Source organism: Hyla sarda, chromosome 7, assembly GCF_029499605.1.
Source record: "Hyla sarda isolate aHylSar1 chromosome 7, aHylSar1.hap1, whole genome shotgun sequence".
Lineage (NCBI taxonomy): Eukaryota > Metazoa > Chordata > Amphibia > Anura > Hylidae > Hyla > Hyla sarda.
In genome coordinates this window covers 106,588,068-106,611,014 of record NC_079195.1, presented here as the reverse complement: position 1 = coordinate 106,611,014, position 22,947 = coordinate 106,588,068, and the positions used below count along the sequence as shown (strand labels likewise).

The following is a 22,947-nucleotide window of genomic DNA, read 5'->3' as shown; positions in this document are numbered from 1 at the left end:
TATCTTATTGCTGGGGTTTGGTATTTTAACAGTGACCTATAAGACACTTGTACAGTGCTGCTGCAATGAGCTTTGTCGGCACCTTCCCTGCAATATCTGTAAACCATTCACTTTTTTGTTGTTAAAGTATGACTGTTTAATGCTGCTGTCTCATTATTGTACTGTATCTTGTGTGTGTGTGTGTAGATATATATATATATATAATGTGTGTGCGTGTGTTTCTTCTATCTACTTGTACAGTCACACTGTATCTAAGAAGTCCAATAATGTGAAGAAACAGGGGTTTTCAGAAATACAGAAAAGTGGCTTAAAGAGTCTGTCATTGTTAAAAACTTTTCATGTATTGCAGGACTCATTATAATATGACATTTCACAATATACACCTGTTAAAATTTTTTTTAATTTTCACCTGAAATTCAAGCTCAAAATAGGGGTCGCCTGTCTTTTAGCCAGACAGACTAGTCTAGATTTTACAGCATACTGGATACCGGCCGTAAAGCATACCGGTATCCAGTATAGGAGATTTCTATTGTGTATGCAAAACTACAGATAAAGGATGTGTGGACATGCTGGGAGCTGTCGTTTTAAAACAGCTGGAGGCAACACTGCTCTAACACAGTTATTTACAAACATTGCAGCTCCAGTTGTTACTAAACTACAACTCCCAGCATGCTGAAATAGTCAAAGCTTTCTCGGACTCCTGAATGACAAAGAAGTTGATCAGACATTCAGGAGTCTGTGAAAGATGAATGACACACATAGTGACAGCTATGCTGATTAGCATCCAGCTTTACTAGGAGAAGATACAACAGATAGAACATGTATTCATAAAAATGCTGTACTTTTATCTAAAAAATCCTGCACTAATTTTATAAAGATCTATTCTTATATTTATACATTTTATCCTGTTATGAATTCACCATAATGTCTTCTGATTACTTCAGGCAAGCTCCAAGTATCTTCCTCTGACACATGACACAGCATAAAACCAGAGAGGAAAGGGTTACAGAGTAGAGAGTACTGATTGGCTGACTGCACAGGCTTGCTCCTGTGAGGGAGACAGACAGACACGCCCCCTCCAGCTTCACAATGAAAAAGTAACTCACCAGCAGATAAATGCTTATATCTCTGGATATATAGGTCCGAGACACATAAAAATTATATGCACATGATCAGGATTGGGTCCTGAGTAACATATCACTTTTTTTCTATTTTTTGCTCTATGACAGGTACGCTTTAATCAGTCTTGCTGCTTACTAAACAATAGACAATACCTTCAGAATTTTATTTTTTATTTTGTTTATTATTGCCATTATTAAGTCAAACTATGTGCACCAATATTATCTTAATGTTGTCTGGCCTTAATTTTGGTGGGATTACTTAAGTTGAGGACTACAATTAGCTCCTACTTTATTCGCCACCCCCCCCCTACTTTAATCGCCCCCCCCCCCCCCCAAAAGACATTGCCTCTGTTTACAGCTGCCTGCATATTACAAAATATAAGGTAGTACTGTAGTTACTCACTGTATACTCTGCTGTCCTGTTGATTACTAGTAGATGACATCATCGATTAGAAGTATAGCGTGTACAGTTCCTGTACAGGTCCTTTGGTTTGATTCTGCCAGGATTTACTGTGAATCGGATTACCAATATGATGGATTGGAGTTCCCCAAATTCTTTCCCTTTCTGCAGTAATAACAATATTACACACTAAATATTCAAACAGGAGGAGTGAGGGCCCTGCTCGCGAGAGCTTACAGACCATGAGGAGTGGGGTTAAGACGAAAGGCATCAAATGCTTTTATTGATACAAATATGGTGAGCCATGGGGTGTGAAGTGAGGTGTAAGGGACAGATGGTGTTGCCCAGGGGTAGATGGTATTAACCCCTTAGTGTTCGTGATGCCAGTGCATGGTTTGCCTATGTAACCACGCGAAGGTAGTACCGCTAGTCCTAGGTTAGGCAGGGGCAAATAATAGTCCAAGGCTAGGTTAAGGTTAACGGTAGCTTTAACTGAAGTAGACAGATAGTACAGTCTAACACAGGGGACATCGCAGCTTGCTGGGACTTGCAGTGACTTGAGCGACTATAGGTGCAGGCCACGTTGACTACAGTTGACTTGACTGAAGATGATGACAGCAGATGAAGATGACTTTACTTATTGACTTGTGGCTGCAATTTAGGTTGAGGCCTCCAGATATGCTGGACACTGGCTATGAGACGTCTGGACTGGACTTGACCTCAGCAGAAAGTGAATCACAAGAGAGAGATTGTAGTACCTCTCTCTCTTATAAAGGGGGCTGAGCAAGGAGCCCATAGGCCAACTGCAGGCCACCTGGTGCTCTCTGGGTAACAAACACATGACAAACATGTGACTAACAATCACTTCAAAGGTCCTTTGCACTTACTGTACAACCTATTCACATTATGGTGGAACACTGCAGGAGAGCCATGAGGATGTACGGGGACTCAACCTGACAGAACTGTAGGAACATATCCCATACTGGGACATCACACAATGGTCCAGCCATATTATATAAATAGGAAAGCTTACATACAGGAGGGTGAACAAGTCACTAGCTAATCCCTGAATGTATAAAGTGCATAGAGAGTAGGGGGAAATTGATGAATATGGAGCTTTTGATATATTCAAGACCCAGTGGTCACAAAAGGGGCAGTAGTGGAAGCCAATTAGGCAATGCAGGATGCAGCAGTTTTCCCAACAGGGTATGTTCACTCTGCAGAATCTCCGCTCGTGGAATTCCGCAAGCAGAAATTCTGTCAAAAATACTTTGGCGGAAGGACCGCATGGCACTGCGCCGTCACCATTGACGGCTATGCAGTGCTCATGGAATTCCACGCAAAGAAAGAACATGTTCTTTCTTTGCGCCGAACAGTCTCAGCGGCGGAATAATCCGCCGCTGAAATCCCTCAATGTGAACAGGTCTCGCGGAAGACCCATTCACACTGATGCTAATGTTCCCCCATAGCAGGCATCAGTTTCCCCCATAGTAGGCAGCAGTTTCCCTCATAATAGGCAGCAGTTTCCTCCATAGTAGGCAGCGGTTTCCCCATAGTAAGCAGCAGTTTCCCCCATAGTAGGCAGCAGTTTACCCCATATTACGTAGCAGTTCCCCCATGGTAGGCAGAAGTTTTCCCCATAATAGGCAGCAGTTCCCTCATAGTAGGCAGCAGCAGTTTCCCCCACAGTAGACAGAGGTCTCCCAAAGTAGGCAGCAGCCCTCCCCTCCCTCCGGAATACTTACCTTCTGCTTGTTTTCTTCACAGTTGGCTCCTGCAGCTGTTGTCTTCAGTCCTCTTCCTCTGTCGGCTCCTGCAGCTCTGTGCAGCCTCTCCTGTTCTATCATCTTCCTTTGTGCTCCAGCGCCTGATGATGTCACTTGTGCACCGGAGCACAGCGGAAGGGTTTGGCCTCTTGTGTTTGCTGGCTAAATGAAGACACAGGCACAAGAGTGATTGAAAGGGTGAGGAGCCAATGGCTCCTTCCCTCTGAGCGCCGCATTTAACTATAGGCGCCTCTTGAGGAAAATGGATTGCAGTCCCAAGAATCCTTTCCCCTTCCATAGCTATTGCCTCTATTTACAGCTGTCTGCATGTTACAAAATGTAAGGTAGTGCCGTAGTTATTGCCTGTATGTTCTGCTGTTCTGTTGCTGACTACTAGGTACCATGATAGATCAGAAGTACAGCTTCTGTACAGGTACTTTGGTTTAATGCTACCAGGGCTTACAGTTGCCATGATTCCTTTCTCCTTAAACAGCTATTGCCTCTATTTATATTGGTCTGCATGTTACACATTGTAAGGTAGTGCAGTCATTTCTCCCTGCCTACTTTGCTGCTCTGTTTTTCACCAGACACTGCCCAGTTGTAGAGTATCTCTCCATAGACAGGAAGGGAAGGGGGGGGGGGGGGGGTAGAGGAATAGTGGATGTGGAACTTCCAATACTACAGAGTGTGAAAAAGGATTGACAACCACAGCAACAATAATAATAATTTTATTTATATAGCGCCCACAGATTCTGCAGCACTTTATAAATTTTGGGTACAAATAAACACCAGTATCAGACACAACAATATTACACACTTAATATTTAAAAAGGAGGCATGAGGGCCCTGCTTACGAGAGCAAACTTCCCCCTGAGCGCCGCATTTAACCGGATCTGGGACGGTTGGGAGGTATGATTAGAGTTACAATAGTCAAGGTGGGACTGAATCAAAGTAGGGGGTGAATAGGAGGCGAGCACATGATTGCTAGTGTTACTGGCTTACAGAAGAATCTTAGCTACAGTCACTAAATTAGTGACTAGTCTTATTGCAGTTAACTCATTAGCACACCATTTTTAAAGATTGAAAAACCCCTTTAAAACAGACTAACCAACACCCTCTGAATTTGACCCATGTGTCCATACTACACATGGGTCAAGGAGACAATTGATTTTGGCACAGATCATATTCATTTAAAATTTCCCCCAAAAAATCTTATTTGTTAGGCTCCTTTCACACTATATGTTGCTCCATTTTAAAGACCTGTTACGATATTCTGTTAAGAAAACCCTTAAAAATGGCCGTTACAAAACCCCATTCAAGTCTATTGGGTTTTTTTATTATCCGTTATCAACCGTTATAACCAGTTATGAATAACGGACGTTATTTGTGACTGGAGAAAAATTAGTGCATGTAACGTTTTTTTATACAATGTTTATACAATGTTCCAGTATTTGATGGCTCTATATAAGGAATAGGAAATAAATAAACATGGGTAATGAATACACACTTGCATTTGTAATGAGCACTGACTGATGGTATTGGATTCCCCAATGTATTCTTTCCAGCAGCCTGCATGTATATTTACTGTCTATTTCCCCTGCAATAATACATAATGATAAGCCAGAGCCAACCCCTGTGTTCTAGCCTGAGCGATCTTATTAAATGTTATGGAAGTGATGGACGTCAGAACGTGGGTCCTGGTGCACACATCGCCTCTGCCTCCCCTCCTCTAATCTCTAAGACATCTGCCTATGTTGATTTAATGCATCCTGCAATTATATCCCACGAAGCTGCTTAGATCTGCATGTGAATACATGTTAGCATATAAAAGAAGAAAATGTCCTAAATTCCAGAGGTCTGGTCCCTAAAGAACGATATCTGTAATCTTGTTATGTATGTAGCAATTATGTAGAATTATTATCACAGATAAGGAACATCCTCCTTTTATTTATTGGTGTAACATGTTACATTTGTGTGGTTCTGCATGGGCTTATTGCTGTGACATTTTTTCTCATTTTAGGACAGCTATAAAATTAATGAAAATTTTTTTAATGTTTTTTTCTTAAATTTTTTTTTAGATGATGATTCTGATTCTTATCCAAGTTATGGGCGGCACTCGTATATAGAAGATGGTGAGATTTGACATTTTTTCTAGCCTGGTGCTCTGCCACACCTTGTTAAGTTCTGTAAAAAAGACTGCCACAAGGTGGCAATGTTATAATGTTATATATATTTCTTTCCTTAAAGCTGTTATCACGTAAAGGCGGCATTTGTTCATACAGAACAGTTCGTTCTTAAAGATACAGAAATTCTGCCATGTGCATAAGCCTTGAGTGGTTAGGAAGGGTTAAAGATTTATATGCAATATAGCCACATGGAAAGTTGTCGGAGGCTTGAAAACAATAGCGGTCACAAAATATTAAATGTTCTTGTTGAAGAAGACCTGTCTCCATTCCTGATGTCTGTTTTAGTAAATAGTTGCGCTCTTAATATATATTTTTTAGAACTCTGCATTGTGCTTGTGCTCTGTTTTTTCTCTTAGAAAATTAGTAATAAATTGAACAGTTCAAAAACAAAGGAAACCGGCACTGCAATGCTGCTTATACTAACGTGTGTCAACATCACAATGGATGCACTGGTTAAACTGCTAAGGGAACAATTCAGATGGTGCTCACGTGGAAATCAATATCGGAAGAAATATAGAAGATCTGTAGAAAGATTGTGAACCGGAGCACTCGCCCAATATCTTCAAGTTCCGGTAACGTTCCAAGTGTCCTCTTCGGACAAAAGTGAAGAGGAGCGGGGGAGTACCGTATCACGCCACTTGGCGCTTGCGGCCTGACGAAGTGCCAAGTGGCATGATACGGTCCGTGGCCAGCGTCTGAACTCCCCCGCCTCCCCATTTTCATCCAAAGAGGACCCTTGGAACGTTACCAGAACTTGAAGATATCGGGTGAGTGCTCTGGTTCACATTCTTTGAGGACACATATTAGTAATAAATTGTCAACTGGCTTTTATTAGTTGGGGGAATGTGTAAGATTGACAAATCAGCCGTGACCGTGTCAGCCTATGTAGAGACACTTTTGTCGAGGAGGATTTTAACTTGGGATCAACCGATATCGATTTTTAGGGCCGATACTGATAATCTGTGGAGGTTAAGGCCGATAGCCGATAACTTATACTGATATTCCGGTATAAGTTATGGGCCGCTGTCCCATTGCCTCCCCCATCCCCGATTTTATAATTTCCTGTTCCCGGGGCCCGGGGTCCATGCTACTTCTGGCTCTGGCGGCGTCCTGAGCTGTCACTGTGCGCACTGACGGTGACGTCGCATTGAGGATGTCACTCGCACACACAGGAAGCCTCAGGAGCCAGAAGTAGCGCGGACCCCGGGCCCCGGGAACAGGTAATTATAAAACCGCGGATGGGGGAAGCAATAGGGCAGTGACGGCAGCGGTCTCTGGCCGGTGCGGTGGGGGTGGTGCGGGGGGCGGGGGATTATCGGATTATTGGCAGGGTAATTGCCGATACCGATAAAGTCTAAAATCGTTAATATCGGCGGACAATATTGGCCAAACCGATAATCGGTCGATACCGAATTTTAACATATAATATTCCTAAGATTCCAGGAAGAATATGTCCCCAGAATTTACAGAATGTATTTATATTTTCCTGAGGAATACAAGTATTTACTAAAGCAGATGTGTCAGGAAAAACCCCAGGTCCTCTTTACTGAGATACTACTAGTATTTTATAAATCTGCCAACACTGACATTTTGATCTGATGTGTTTTTGACAGGAAAATCTCAGGCTTCAGTACCTCGTTCCAAGAGTGAGATGGACAACATAGACATAGACAAAAATGTCCGCAGATCCGTTACATTACCTCTACCAACCCGCTCCTCTTCACTTAAGCCAGGGCATGAAAGGTAAGGCCTCAGATAAGTTGTCAGCCTCTTTTTTGACATTTATGTCTGGTCTGCTACGTTCCAACACAGTTTACTTTGAAAGCTAGTGATAGACAGTGTGGGGCTGTCCGGGATTTTACATTGGTGGCTTATTGTTGTGACTAGTGGGGTCTGTTTCCCAGGAGGGCACTGATCAGCTGAAATAAAGGGCAAACAAGACTGCTTTTACATGCCTGCATATAGCCATCCATGTTTCGGGACAAGAAATATTAATAATTCTAAATGCACCCATGGCAGAAACCGATAGGGAGGGGAACATCTTATAATAAGTTTGTTTTATTTTCTTGACCACCTTTCTTGAAATAAAACTTAGTTACTTCCAGTTATAACTTTCCTGATATCAATTTCTTCCTGTCCTTCCAGCTATAAAGTGTCCCTCTAACATAAACCATAGTTGTTTCATCTGAAAAGTTTCCCATAGAGTTTTCTGGCCCTTATTGCTTCTTCTGCCAGCACCACAACACATGGGATTTAATCTTCCCGAATTTTAACTTGAATTTAATATTGGGAACCCATTATACAGTACAGGCTGATACTGGCTGCATCCAGATGTATCTCAGTCCGACGTCGTGGGAACACTAATGCATTGTCATCTTGCCAGTAGAACTTGGGACACATCGTTTGTTCTCATAATGGTGTCCTAGAGACACATTTTTCCATGTAGGATTGGTCATTTTCTGGCAGCTAGGCATGATCTAAGACATTCATATCAGCAATATCTTGAGTTGTGACATCTTTCACTCGTAATTACACTGCTCTAGATGTTCTGTTTAAAGGGGTACTCCCCTGGAAAGAAAAATTAAATCAACTGGTGCCAGAAAGTTAAAAAGATTTGTAAATTACTTCTATTTAAAAATCTTAATCCTTCCAGTACTTACCAGCTGCTTTATACTACAGAGGAAGTTGTATTTCTTTCTGGAGTTCCTTTCTGCTTGACTACAGTGCTCTCTGCTGACACCTCTGTCCATTTTAGGAACTGTCAAGAGCAAAATAGGTTTGCTATGGGGATTTGCTTCTACCCTGGACAGTTCCTAAAATGGACAGAGGTGTCAGCAGAGAGCACTGTGGTCAGGCAGAAAGGAACTCCAGAAAGAAATACAACTTCCTCTGTAGTATACAGCAGCTGATAAGTACAAAATAATTTACTAATCTTTTTAACTTTCTGGCACCAGTTGATTTAAAAATGTTTTTGTTTTTTTCCAGGGGAGTACCCCTTTAATGTCTGCACATAGACCTTACATTACAGGCCTGCCTGAAAGGGTTAATAAGGCCGCTCCCAGTCCTCAGATGGCCTGGCCCTTCACCAAGGAAAAGTATCCAGGGAACAGAATAAGAAACATCTGCATATCTGACTGCAGCACGTATTAGGATCACTGAGTTTCTTCTCTAGGAAACAGGCGATCAGAGTTTATATGTATTTCGCTATGTTCAGAGAAGCCGTCGTAAAAGCCGAAATACAGAAAAACAGGCAAAAAGCCTCCACAAACTCGAGCAGATTTCCTGCCTGAAGATAAAAATGCCTGGACAGAGGATTAGCTGCTCTGGAGTATTTCCATCCATAACACGTGTTACCCTGGTAACAGGGAGGTTTCACGGTTAATCGCTTTCCTTGTCTTTAGGAATGATTGGGATCCCCCAGACAAGAAGGTCGACACCAGAAAATACAGAGCGGAGCCAAGAAGCATTCATGAGTACCAGCCTGGGAAATCCTCTGCCCTCGTCAATGAGAAGATGGTAATGTAATTCACAGGCCGGGGCTCGGAGTTATTGTGTGTGTGCACAGGGTCATGGTGGACGTTGTTGTGTTACTAACCGAAAGCTGAGCCAGAAGTAGTGAAGCCCAGACAGCGATGGCAATGCTGCAGTGTAAGTACTGCACTCTATAGGAGGAGGTAGAACTTATAGATCCACCATCCGGTCTCTAGGATGGGAACTGCAGGGGGTCAGCATTCCTTAACAAGTGAACGTCCTTCGCTGCGGAGACAGGGCCTTTATGAGAGGTGTTACCTGCATCGCTAACTATTTTGTGATAATGTTTGCTTTAACATACTTTATATTGATGTGATGCTTCTTTGTTTTATTTTGATGTAGTTAATATTGTATTAGTCCTTTCTTGCTTAACCATTTACCAACTCTAAGGATGGGAATGGGAAAACAGCTGTATAATGCAATATGTGTCATTTGTCTTGTGCCACTAAATATTAATTCCTTTTTCCCCCAATATATACATATCCATACCTAGAAGTGAATTACACCCATCACATGTTTGCCTAGTGCCAGGGTAGCCTGAACTAGTAGGAAGTTTTCTTGAATTATTGTCTATAATCCTTTACATGTTAGTTGTTTTCACCTTGTTTGAGCAAAGCTGTAATCCTGGAATTCCTTTATGTAGTGTTATACAGGTGGGTAGTGTTATTTCCATCGTAGTGTTATTTATGGTCTTTGACTTACTATATCCAGACTGTGTTTGGGACTTATATTTAATCTATTAATGTGGTATTTTACTGATATTATGTTGTGGCTTATTTCTAGGATATGCCATATACTTGTGATTTGTAGGGCTCTTACTCCGGGAAACCTAAAGATCCCAACAACGAAGGGGCAACGATGTAGAAGTCCCTTTAGGGCAGCGGGCTGAGGGCACCACTTTGTGGGGAGAATCTTTGAAGGAGCCACATCCTGTTCATTCTGAGGATTGTGGGTGTCCTCTCAGTCCCCAAATTCAGTGCATATCCTTGCAATATTCTTTAAACTCCAGTTTAGAAGTGTCTTTAGAAAAGTCATTTGTAGAGCAAAGATTTTCATCCTTCTAGGTTTGTAGATATGTTATTTAAAAGTAAACCTTTTTGTTTTAAAAACGAACATAGCTTCTTTCTTTTAAAGCCATTGTTGCTCCTAACTATTCATTGTTGTTCTACCATAAGCTGCAAAAGTATGTAACCAAAGTTTAGGTCACAGTTTAAAGGGGTATTCCAAGAGTTTTATATATATATATATATATATATATAATATATATCTCAACTGGCTCCAGAAAGTTAAACAGATTTGTAAATTACTTCTATTAAAAAATGTTTATCCTTTCAATAATTATCAGCTGCTGAAGTTGAGTTGTTGTTTTCTGTCTGGCAACAGTGCTCTCTGCTGACATCTCTGCTTGTCTCGGGAACTGCACAGAGTAGAAGAGGTTTGCTATGGGGATTTGCTTCTAAACTGGGCGGTTCCCGAGACACGTGCCATCAGAGATCACTTAGACAAAAAAGAACAACTCAACTTCAGCAGCTCATAAGTACTGAAAGGATTAAGATTTTTTTTATAGAGAAGTAATTTTTTTATAGAAGTAATTTTTTAATAGAAGTAATTTACAAATCTTTAGCCACTAGAGAGGGAGAGAGCACACCGTGCAGCTTAAGCATACAGATATACGATACCACTGGTATACACAGGCAGCCTCCGGAACCGATAAGTAACAACGCAGCACCTGCGGGGTGCACACACTAGATAAAGTATCAAACAATACAATGAAAGAGAGTAGCGTGCACTCACCGCGGGTAAACAGCTTGAGGCCGGAAGAAGGACGTTCCTACATCCGAAACAGCCGGCGTAGCCTCTGAGCGCCCCTTACCGTCTCCGTCTATGCCGCGGTGATCCCGGACCTCGGGCCTGCAGCTGTTTACCCGCGGTGAGTGCACGCTACTCTCTTTCATTGTATAATTTACAAATCTGTTTAACTTTCTGGAGCCAGTTGATATATATAAGGAGCTCTCTTCTAATAAAAGCTGAGCTGTGATTGGTCGCATATGGGCAAAATCAGACAGTTTTTCTACACAGTTTTTATTTATTTCCCCATTGTTTTCTACATCTGGTAATGACATAAGGAAAAGAAAAAGAGAAAGGGGAAATTTGCGCCCCTAGTGAAGGCCATTATGAGAAAGGTTCAGGCGGTATATAGAATTACACTCACCGAGTCAGGTTGCGCTGAGAGCACGTCACCTAGAAATAGCGTTTTCAGAATATATCTCCAGATCCACAGCCCCGGTCCTCTGCTAGCAGCCTTGCTGTCCCAGTTAAAGGCAATGGAAGGAATGGTTTTGAAAAAATGGCCGGTATTGGCACTGGTAGCCTGAATATAAAAGGACTAGGAACACTGTATTGTCCCTTTAAAACGGTTTATTTTATGTACACACAGGCAGCGCCAATACCGGCCATTTTTTCAAAACCATTCCTTCCATTACATCTGGTAATGAGGAAACTGTAACATTTGTAGCATAGCCACTTTCAGATCTCCTTTGAGATGGTGTTTTCTAGTGCAAAGTTTATTTACCTGTAAAGTTGCTTATTCTATAATTTTTCAGACATCTAAGGCTAAGTTCACACAGCCGTTGGTTCCCGTCCCGATATTCACCCGTTCAAGTAAATTAACGGAACATAAAAAAAACAGGTTACCAACGGGTGCAAACGGATTGCAAATTGATCTAGTAACTTGTTTTTTTTAACGGTTGAAAACTCCTATATTATATTCCTGGTTCATGCCACCTCTTCTGAGCATGCTTAGAAGAAAATAGAGGTGAAAAACGGATTAAAATTAACGGGGACAAACGGGTACATTAAAGGGTAACCCGTTTGTAACCCGTTTCCCATAGACTTCAATGTTAAATTTTAAAGACCCGTTTTTCACCCGTTATTTTTGAGGGGCAAAAAAATTGTGCATGGAACGTCTTTTGGCCGTCAAAAATAACGGGTTAGAAACTTAACGGGTGCAAACTGGTGATAGAGGACTGTAAAAAAAAATCCCATTGAGATCAATGGGATCCGTTTACAGCCCTTTACAACCCGTTTGCAAAATGAGCAAACCGGTTGCATAATGGGCCTTTTTTGACGGGAGCAGGCGGCTGTGTGAACGAGCCCTAAACCTTTTTCTTCCCCTCAAAAACATCCATGCTTGACCGTAATGTGAAGACTGTTGGCAGACCACATCCTGCTCTAAACATCTTAATGTGCGCTCAGAATGGCTTTATAATGCAACAGCAGGGAACTTGAAATTCCACACAGTCCTGCTAGTTATTACAGGGTATCCAGGGGTGAAAGGAACATTTCAGATAATAACATAAAATGGGGGAATTATTATGTATGCAGCATCAGTGGTGAAGCTGAGCTGTATAAATCTATCAGCAATCTTGTGTGGTAAATGGGTAAGAATTACATGAACTTACATAGGACTAATCAGACGCTTCTAGATAGACGTCAAGAACAAGAATATGTGCATTGCTGTTTCCTTGCTATCAGCATTCAGCTCAATCGCTGTAATCACATTGTTACACTCTGAGGAACCAGCGGTTTAATGATTATATTCATGAAAAGCAGTAAATATAGTTCACACACATCACTGAAAAAGAGTCTGCAGGAGAGTAAGCCCAAATTAACAAGACTAAGATAAACAAAATGGTCTTGTTCTTGGCAAGTTGGGTATGTGATAGAGGACTCAGTAATTGCCCATGCTGGGACTACAATCTGGACCCTAGAAGAAGCAGAATAAGGGTCTATTCACACTACGTATTTTCCACTCCGGAGTTCTGCTGCGGGGAAAAAAACGATGCAGCAGCCTCCCATTGCTTTAAATAGGATTCTAATGCACCGTTCACACTACTGAATTTCTGTGGTGGACATTCCAAACAATTTAACATGTTCATTCTTTCATGGGAATGTGCTCGGAAATGCAGTGCTGTCTCTGGAGACAGCACATATCCAAGTGGTCCTAGTGCTGACTTGTTCTGTCGACCCCCACTACAAATGAAATCAGTGTGAATGAGCCCTAAGGGAACGGTCACACATGCTTAATATGATTCAGATTTCAGCCATTTCTTCATTTTTGTTGATTCCACAGCATCAAATCGGCAGCGTGAAAATATTTTTCAGTAAATGTGCCCAGACTGTGTGAAAACATAGAAAAGCCTGTACTTATCTCCCTGACTCCCCTGCAGTTTCATTATCATGGTACCCAGCCCCCAGTGAACTTTGCTTCCTGGTGCCGTAGAGGGTATATCACATTGCTACTTAGCTATTCACTGGCTGAGATGGGACACCGTTGCAACTAGTGTTTGGCTGTGCGGCAATGTGACATGTTGTTTGGAGCACCAAGAAACAAACTATGCCAGGGAATGGGCACCATGGTAATGAGCCTGCGGGGAAGCCTAGGAGGTAAGTACAGGCTTTTCTAAATTGGCACACAGCCTGGGCACACGTATTGAGAAAAAATGTTTTTAGGATAAAACATCACTGGAGTTTTTGATGCAGATGTTTGAGCCAAAGCCAGAAGTGGATGCAGCAGAAAGGAGTATAATTAGAAGTATATATACTAATAAAAATATAAGTGCTCTCTTTATATTTTTTATTCTCTTTGAAACTACCTTTGGCTTTAGCTCAAAAAATTGCATTAAAAATGCCAGTTGTGCCCCCCCCCCCCTCCAAAACAAAAAGCTGTGGGTGGTACCATCTTTATCATCAGGCTGAAAAGGGCATCTCCAAGTAGGCTTGTCCTTCAATTCAAAAGTAACCAGACAGTAAATACGGTTCTCCTCAGATAAAAATAAAAAGCTTATTGCTAGGCCCTTTTCATTCACTTCCAGGCAGTGGAAGAGAGAGGTGGTGTTTGGTAACTATAAAAGAAAGTATACTAAGCGATTGTCTGGGCTAGTGATTGTGTGTCTGTGTACAAGAGTGTGAAGTATACTAGTGAGTGTAAGTATAAAAGTGAGAGGGACTTAAAATTAAGGGACTTTAAATTCAGGGAGTTTAATTGAAATATTTGATAGTCCAGTGTGCATCTTGCACAATGTATGCAATCCTTGAACAGCAGTTTGTGGGTGCATATTGTATCCTGGATCTAGCAACTGGCAACACTGAGACACATTGACAACTTGTAGAGGAGACTCCTGCTCACTGAACAAGTACTCTCTGGGGTAGAGGTGGGGGAGGATAGTGGGACGGAGGTGCAGGACAATCAAGCAGTTAGCTGGGTTACAGTCAGAAAACGGGGTAGAGGGAAGTGTCAGAGAGGCTAGTCCTGATCTGGCACACCCCAACAAGTTTGCCCGGTTGGCAGATGAGGGGGATGCCATTTCAGAGCTTGCAGTACTGCAGCAGAACTCTGCCTCTTACCGGCAGAGTAGTGTCTGCTCCAGTAAGGAGGAATGGAGGTGTGCAGGGCAGGCCAGACAGGTACTGGTAGTGGGGGACTCAATTATTAGGGGGACAGACAGGACGATTTGTCACAAAGACCGGGATCCCCGAACAGTGTGTGGTCTTCCTGGCGCTCGAGTTCGGCACATTGCGGATAGGGTTGACAGGTTGCTGGGTGGGGCTGGAGAGGACCCAGCAGTCATGGTACCAATGACAAAGTAAAAGGTATGTGGAGTATCCTCAAAAATTATTTCAGGGATGTAGGCCGCAAGCTTAAGGCAAGGACCTCCAAGGTGATATTTTCTGAAATACCACGAGCCACACCAGAGAGGCAGCGGGAGATTAGGGAGGTAAACAAGAGGCTCAGAAGCTGGTGTAGGAAGGAGGGGTTTGGGTTCATGGAATACTGGGCCGACTTTGCTGTCGGATACCGGCTCTACCGTAGGGATGGGCTGCACCTCAATGGGGAGGGTGCAGCTGTGCTTGGGGAGAAGATGGCTAGAAGGGAGGAGGAGTGCTTAAACTAGGGACTGGGGGGGGGGGGGGAGGGAACCTAAAACGCAGAGGGGGAAGATAGTGTAGATAGAGAGGGGGGGACTTATTAATGTACCTGAGGGTAGAGCTAAGGGAAGGGTTAGACTAGTTAATAGGGATAGGCTTCATAGGAAGAAAAAACATAAGCCTTTGAATTGCAGGTTGACTAATGCCAGAAGTCTGACCAATAAAACTGACAAACTGGTGTGGTTGATGTCTGAGGAGGATTATGACATAGTGGGTATAACAGAAACTTGGTTGGACGATAGCTGAGACTGGGCGGTCAACATACAAGGTTATAGTCTATTCAGGAAGGATCAGACAAAACGGAAAGGGGGAGGAGTTTGTCTTTATGTGAAATCGAGTTTAAAGGCCGCACTGCGGGCGGATATAAGGGAGGGAAACGATAATGTGGAGGCATTATGGGTAGAAATTAATGGAGATAAAAATAACAAAATTCTCATAGGGATTTGCTAAAAGCCACCAAACATAATGGAAGAGGCAGAAGATCAATTACTGAGGCAAATAAACAAGGCAGCAAATCAGAGTGAGGTGATAATAATGGGGGACTTTAACTATCCTGATATAAACTGGGAGACTGAGACCTGTGAATCTCATAAAGGAAACAGGTTTCTGACTATAGCTAAAGACACTTATCTGTCCCAAATGGTGCAGAGCCCGACCAGAGGGGGTGCCCTACTAGACTTAATATTAACCAACAGACCAGACAGAGTAACTAATGTGCAAGTAGAAAGATACCTAGGAAATAGTGATCATAATACACTGCTCAAAAAAAATAAAGGGAACACTTAAACAACACAATTTAATTCCAAGTCAACCACACTTCTGTGAATCACACTGTCCACTCAGGACAGTGAATCCACTGTTCACATCCTGTTGTGATAATGGAACAGAGAACAGGTGGAAATTATAGGCAATTAGCAAGACACCTCCAATAAAGGAGTGGTTCTGCAGGTGGTGATCACAGACAATTTCTCAGTTCCTATGCTTCCTGGCTGATGTTTTGGTCACTTTTGAATGGTGGCGGTGCTTTCACTCTAGTGGTAGAATGAAACGGAGTCTACAACCCACACAAGTGGCTCAGGTAGTGATGCTCATCCAGGATGGCACATCAATGTGAACTGTGGCAAGAAGGTTTGCTGTGTCTGTCAGTGTAGTGTCCAGAGCATGGAGGCGCTACCAGGAGACAGGCCAGTACATCAGGAGACGTGGAGAAGGCTGTAGGAGGTAAACAACCCAGCAGCAGGACCGCTACCTCTGCCTTTGTGTGAGAAGCACTGCCAGAGCCCTGCAAAATGACCTCCAGCAGGCCACAAATGTACATGTGTCCACTCAAACGGTCAGAAACAGACTCCATGAAGGTGGTATGAGGCCCCGACATCCACAGGTGGGAGTTGTGCTTACAGCCCAACACCTTGCAGAATGTTTGGCATTTGCCAGAAAACACCAAGATTGGCAAATTTGCCACTGGCGCCCTGTGCTCTTCACAGATGAAAGCAGGTTCACACTGAGCACATGTGACAGTTCTGCTGCCTGCAACATCCTCCAGCATGACCAGTTTGGCGGTGGGTCAGTAATGGTGTGGGGTGACATTTCTTTAGGGGGCCGCACAGCCCTCCATGTGCTTGTCAGAGGTAGCCTGACTGCCATTAGGTACCGAGAATAAATCCTCAGACCCCTTGTGAGACCATATGGGGGTGCAGTTGGCCCTGGGTTCCTCCTAATGAAAGACAATGCTAGACTTCATGTGGCTGGAGTGTGTCAGCAGTTCCTGCAAGAGGAAGGCATTGATGCTATGGACTGGCCCGCCCATTCCCCAGACCTGAATCCAATTGAGCACATCTGGGACATCATGTCTCGCTCCATCCACCAACGCCACATTGCACCACAGACTGTCCAGGAGTTGGCGGATGCTTTAGTCCAGGTCAGGGAGGACATCCCTCAGGAGACCAGCTGCCACCTCAGTTTAGAAGCAAATCCCCATAGCAAACCTCTTCTACTCTGAGCAGTTCCCGAGACAAGCAGAGATGTCAGCAGAGAGCACTGTTGCCAGACAGAAAACAACAACTCTACTTCAGCAGCTGATAATTATTGAGCTGATAAATGTAAGGTAATGCACATGGGGAAGAAAAATCCTGGCTGGGATTATGTATTACATGGGAGAACACTTGGGACGACTGACGTGGAAAAGGACTTTGGTGTCTTAGTTAACAGTAAGTTTAGCTGTAGTGACCAGTGTCGGCAGCTGCTGCCAAGGCAAATAAAATCATGGGGTGCATCAATAGGGGCATAGATGCCCACGACAAGGAAATAATTCTACCGCTGTACAAATCACTAGTCAGACCACACATAGAATACTGTGTACAGTACTGGGCACCAGTGTACAAGAAACATATAGTGGAGCTGGTGAGGGTTCAAAGAAGGGTAACCAGAGTAATACAGGGAATGGGAGGACTACTTTCCCCAGAAAGATTATCAGAATTGGGGTTATTTAGTTTAGAAAAAAGAAGGCTTAGGGACAACCTAATAACTATGTATAAATATATCAGGGGACAGTACAGAAATCTTTCCCATGATCTATTTATACCCAGGACTGTATCTATAACAAGGGGGCATCCTCTACGTCTAGAGAAAAGAAGGTTTCTACACCAGCCCAGACGGGGGATCTTTACTGTAAGAGCAGTGAGACTGTGGAATTCTCTGCCTGAGGAGGTGGTCATGGGGAACTCTGTAAAATAATTTAAAAGGGGTCAGGATGCATTTTTGGAGAATAAGAACATTACAGGTTATGGATACTAGATTTGTAGGGACAGAACGTTGATCCAGGGATTTATTCTGATGCCATATTTGGAGTCGGGAAGGAATTTTTACCTCTAGTATGAGGGTTTTTTGCCTTCCTCTGGATCAACTCAGTAGGAACTCATTAGGGTTATAGGTTGAACTTGTTGGACTCTGATCTTTTTTCAACCTTATGAACTATGTTACTATGTTACCATTCAATAGTGCAGACAGACCATTATGTTCAAAGGGCTCCAGTGATAAAGTGCATAATGAACATTGTATTAACAACTCATAATGCCATTATATACAAAATTTGAATTGATATAATGCATGATAATATTATAATCTGTATTGTATTGTGAGCAATTTATGAGCACAAAAACCATAGGCAGCACAATTGTATGTAAAGCTCTGGTCGTGTGCCCAATGAGTGTAGCACTATTAAGACTAATGTATAGGCTTGCCCTGATGTATACTACAGCATGCTCAGAAGCATTCATAAGCACACTCTGTGCATGTCACCCCCTCATAGCACAGTGGGTATGTCGGTGAATCCCCTTTAGATGCCCACTACAGCAGTGAATGTGGATGTAAGGGAATCCATAGTTGCTATAACAGTAACCTTGATCCATTACCACTGTTCATATAGCCCTGCGCCATGACTTTGTGGTCTGTGCATTTCTCTGTGTTTCTATTGGACTATACACTTTGCCTTGCCAGTTACTTTTTAATATAGGACAATAAAATTTAAAGTGTCCCTGTCTCTTGAAAAAACTTTTGGCATCTCATAGGGATGTTTCAAAACTTTTGATCAGTTGACATTTCAGTGCCAAGACCCCCAGGATCAGGAGAATGAGAAGGGATAAGAGCGTGGCAGTGGGCTTTATTCCCTGGCCCTTGGTGATCTTTGTCTCAATTCCCCATAAACCTATAATAGAGTAGAGAGACAATTATCGCAGAAAACCAGGGCATAGAGTACACTACCACATGCTTATCTCCGCTTATTCTGCTGATCAGTGGGGGTCTCAACACTGAGACCCTAACCAATAAAAACTTTTGACATGTTTAAAATTCAAGTGACAGAAACACTTTACGTGTTTAGAAGTAAATATATCTTACAACATCATAGTGGAAATAGAATAATAATGTTTCCATTGTGCGGCTGTCACAGGTAAATAAGGGTGCACTTATACTGTACTGTTTCCAAGTACAGTATAGGCCTCTTATTAGCAACAAATAGATGAATAGTCGTTGGTTTAAGATATTATATGATGGACATTTTTATCAGTACAGTGATCCCTCAACTTACAATGGCCTCAACATACAATAGTTTCAACATACAATGTTTTTTTCTGGACCATCGTAACTTGAAACCAGACTCAACATACAATGTACAGACAGTTCAGATGTGTGAAACGTGTCACAACTGGATGAACTGACCAATCAGAATGGACATTTTACTGGTAAATCACCTCTATTACTGAAGTGCATGCACCATTTTGATATTTGGTAGCGCCCCCTACAGTACAGGGAGGAACTACAAGTTCTGTACTACTCCTTACCTGTGTCAGGGTTAGCTGCTCCTTTGGACACCAAGTAAGGGTGGCTCCATTTGGGACACTGTGTGTACTGTATAGGACCCTGAAGAAGCTTCTGTACTCTACATAAACTATTGTTTCCCAATCAGGGTGCCTCCAGCTGTTGCAAAACTACAACTCCCAGCATGCCTGGACAGCCAACGGCTGTCCGGGCATGCTGAGAGTTGGAGTTTTGCAACAGCTGGAGGCACCCTGGTTGGGAAACACTGACCTAGACAGTGATTTACAGCTCCAAGCAGATCTTTCTTTTTTTTATCTATATTAGTTATCTACTTATTATTCTTTAAAGGGGTATTCCATGAAAAAACTTTTTTTTATATATCAACTGGCTCCAGAAAGTTAAACAGATTTGTAAATGACTTCTATTAAAAAATCTTAATCCTTTCAATAATTATCAACTGCTGAAGTTGAGTTGTTGTTTTCTGTCTGGCAACAGTGAGCAGTTCCCGAGACAAGCAGAGATGTCAGCAGAGAGCAGAGAAGAAGAGGTTTGCTATGGGGATTTGCTTCTAAACTGGGCGGTTCCCAAGACACGTGTCATCAGAGAGCACTTAGACAGAAAAAAACAGCTCAACTTCAGCAGCTCATAAGTACTGAAAGGATTAAGATTTTTTAATAGAAGTTATTTGCAAATCTGTTTAACTTTCTAGAGCCAGTTGATATATATATATAAAAAAAAAAAAGATTTTTCCTGGATAACCCCTTTAACCCCTTAAGGACGCAGGACGTAAATGTACGTCCTGGTGAGGTGGTACTTAACGCACCAGGACGTACATTTACGTCCTGTGCATAACCGCGGGCATCGGAGCGATGCCCGTGTCATGCGCGGCTGATCCCGGCTGCTGATCGCAGCCAGGGACCCGCCGGCAATGGCCGACGCCCGCGATCTCGCGGGCGTCCGCCATTAACCCCTCAGGTGCCGGGATCAATACAGATCCCGGCATCTGCCGCAGTGCGCGATTTAAATGAACGAACGGATCGCCCGCAGCGCTGCTGCGGGGATCCGATCATTCATAACGCCGCACGGAGGTCCCCTCTCCTTCCTCCGTGCGGCTCCCGGCGTCTCCGGCTCTGGTCCAGAGCAGAAGATGACCGATAACACTGATCTGTTCTATGTCCTATACATAGAACAGATCAGTATTAGCAATCATGGTATTGCTATGAATAGTCCCCTATGGGGACTATTGAAGTGTAAAAAAAAATGTAAAAAAATGTAAAAGTAAAAGTAAAAAAAAAAGTGAAAAATCCCCTCCCCCAATAAAAAAGTTAAATGTCCGTTTTTTCCTATTTTACCCCCAAAAAGCGTAAAAAACATTTGGTATTGCCGCGTGCGTAAATGTCCGAACTATTAAAATAAAATGTTAATGATCCCGCACGGTGAACGGCGTCAACGAAAAAAAAAAAGTCCAAAATTCCTACTTTTTTAATACATTTTATTAAAAAAAAAAAATTATAAAAAATGTATTAAAAGTTTTTTATATGCAAATGTGGTATAAAAAAAAGTACAGATCATGGCACAAAAAATGAGCCCCCATACCACCGCTTATACAGAAAAATAAAAAAGTTAGAGGTCATCAAAATAAAGGGATTATAAACGTACTAATTTGGTTAAAAAGTTTGTGATTTTTTTTAAGCGCAACAATAATATAAAAGTATATAATAATGGGTATAATTTTAATCGTATTGACCCTCAAAATAAAGAACACATGTCAATTTTACCATAAATTGTACGGCGTGAAAACGAAACCTTCCAAAATTAGCAAAATTGCGTTTTTCGTTTTAATTTCCCCACAAAAATAGTGTTTTTTGGTTGCGCCATACATTTTATGATATAATGAGTGATGTCATTACAAAGGACAACTGGTCGCGCAAAAAACAAGCCCTCATACTAGTCTGTGGATGAAAATATAAAAGAGTTATGAATTTTAGAAGGCAAGGAGGAAAAAATGAAAACGTAAAAATTAAATTGTCTGAGTCCTTAAGGCCAAAATGGGCTGAGTCCTTAAGGGGTTAATCCTCACTTTTTCCTATTTTTGGATGACATTTTTGGTGGCTTCAGAACCAATTACCAGGTTTCCATAGAGTTATGGTCTCAACATACAATGGTTTCAACTTTCAATGGTCGTCCTGGAACCAATTAATATTGTAACTTGAGGGACCACTGTAGTCAGTGAGTAGTAGTGTCATTGTAACTTAGCAAAAGCTTTTGTAATACCGGTGTGCTAGGCAGAATGCCTAACTTCTTAAGGATAAAAGCACATTAGACTGATTTGCTGAAGCAAATTGACATGAAATACACACATATTTTGGTGTGGATTGGCTGCAGATTTGGTGGAGATTTTACCTTTACGACTGACACACTGAAGATTTTAAATCTGCGCTGCGGGAAGATTTCCACTGTAGAACTTTCAACAATCACATTTGCTTTACTTTAAAGAATAGGGGATAAAATGTTAGTTCGCGAGGGTACCGCCGCTTGCAGCTTCTGCATCCGTGACATCACGCCATGCCCCCTCCATTCATGTCTCTGGAAGGGGCTGTGGCAGCTAGTACATAGCTTTCACGCCTCCTCCCATAGATGTTAATGGAGGAGGTGTGGCGGCTGGCATCGCCAGTCATCAGGCATGGAGCAGAGTTTGCTCCGTGCACCGAATGATGGGGTACCGCAGAGGAGATCGCTGGAGTCCCCAGCGGCATGACCCCCGCGATCTAAGATCTTATCCCCTAAACTTTGGATAGGGGATAAGATGATTTCAGCGGAGTACTCCTTTAGGCTAGGTTCACACTACGGAATTTCCGCCTGCAATTCCACTTTGAAATTGCAGGCAGAAATTCCGCTTACTAAAATGTATAGTGTAGTGAATGGGTTTCCGTTCACAAATTCACACTTCAGAATTTGTGAACGGAAAATCCGCTTGATAATTTCCGCTTGAAGAATGGTGTAGCTCATTCTTCAGGTGGAAATACTCGCTGAACACATTGCAGTCTATTGGCCGCATTCGGAATCTCCGGGCGGAAATTTTCTGCCCGGAGATTCTGCAGTGTGAACCTAGCCTTAATCTTCTACAGATTTGCTATGTGAATATCCACATTGTGGCAAATCCGTCTAGTGTGCCTCAGGGTTAGCAGCCTAACCAAAAATCTTTTGTCACCAATTGATAAATTTACCAACTATGCGCAGGATGTGTGTGATATCAGATGGAGCCCAGATGGTAGTAAAACTAAGAAAACCAGAAATAGAATCTATTGTATTTAAATTTAGATTAACCTGCATAATAGACACATTCTTATTCTAATTTGCCTGTGTGAGGCTTGTGAGGAGTATACAACTTAAAGGGGTTATTCAGGAAAAAAACTTTTTTTATATATCAACTGGCTCCAGAAAGTTAAACAGATTTGGAAATTACTTCTATAAAAAAATCTTAATCCTTTCAGTACTTCTGAGCTGCTGAAGTTGAGTTGTTGCTGTCTCTGCTGACACGTGTCTCGGGAACCGCCCAGTTTAGAAGCAAATCCCCATTGCAAACCTCTTCTACTCTGAGCAGTTCCCGAGACAAGCAGAGAAGTTAGCAGAGAGCACTG

At 42.4% G+C, this 22,947-nt stretch overlaps 1 protein-coding gene across 8 annotated transcripts in view; it reads left to right on the top strand.

The window, feature by feature from the left end:
* The window catches only part of LOC130282279 (sorbin and SH3 domain-containing protein 1-like), a 404,864-nt gene that overhangs the window by 314,968 nt on the left and 66,949 nt on the right, over nt 1–22,947 (top strand). For all 8 annotated transcript variants that reach the window (XM_056530335.1, XM_056530339.1, XM_056530338.1 and 5 more), the window contains 3 exons: nt 5,366–5,419; nt 7,087–7,216; nt 8,875–8,989. In XM_056530335.1, the coding sequence (XP_056386310.1) occupies nt 5,366–5,419; nt 7,087–7,216; nt 8,875–8,989 (299 nt within the window). The remainder of the gene's footprint in view (nt 1–5,365; nt 5,420–7,086; nt 7,217–8,874; nt 8,990–22,947) is intronic.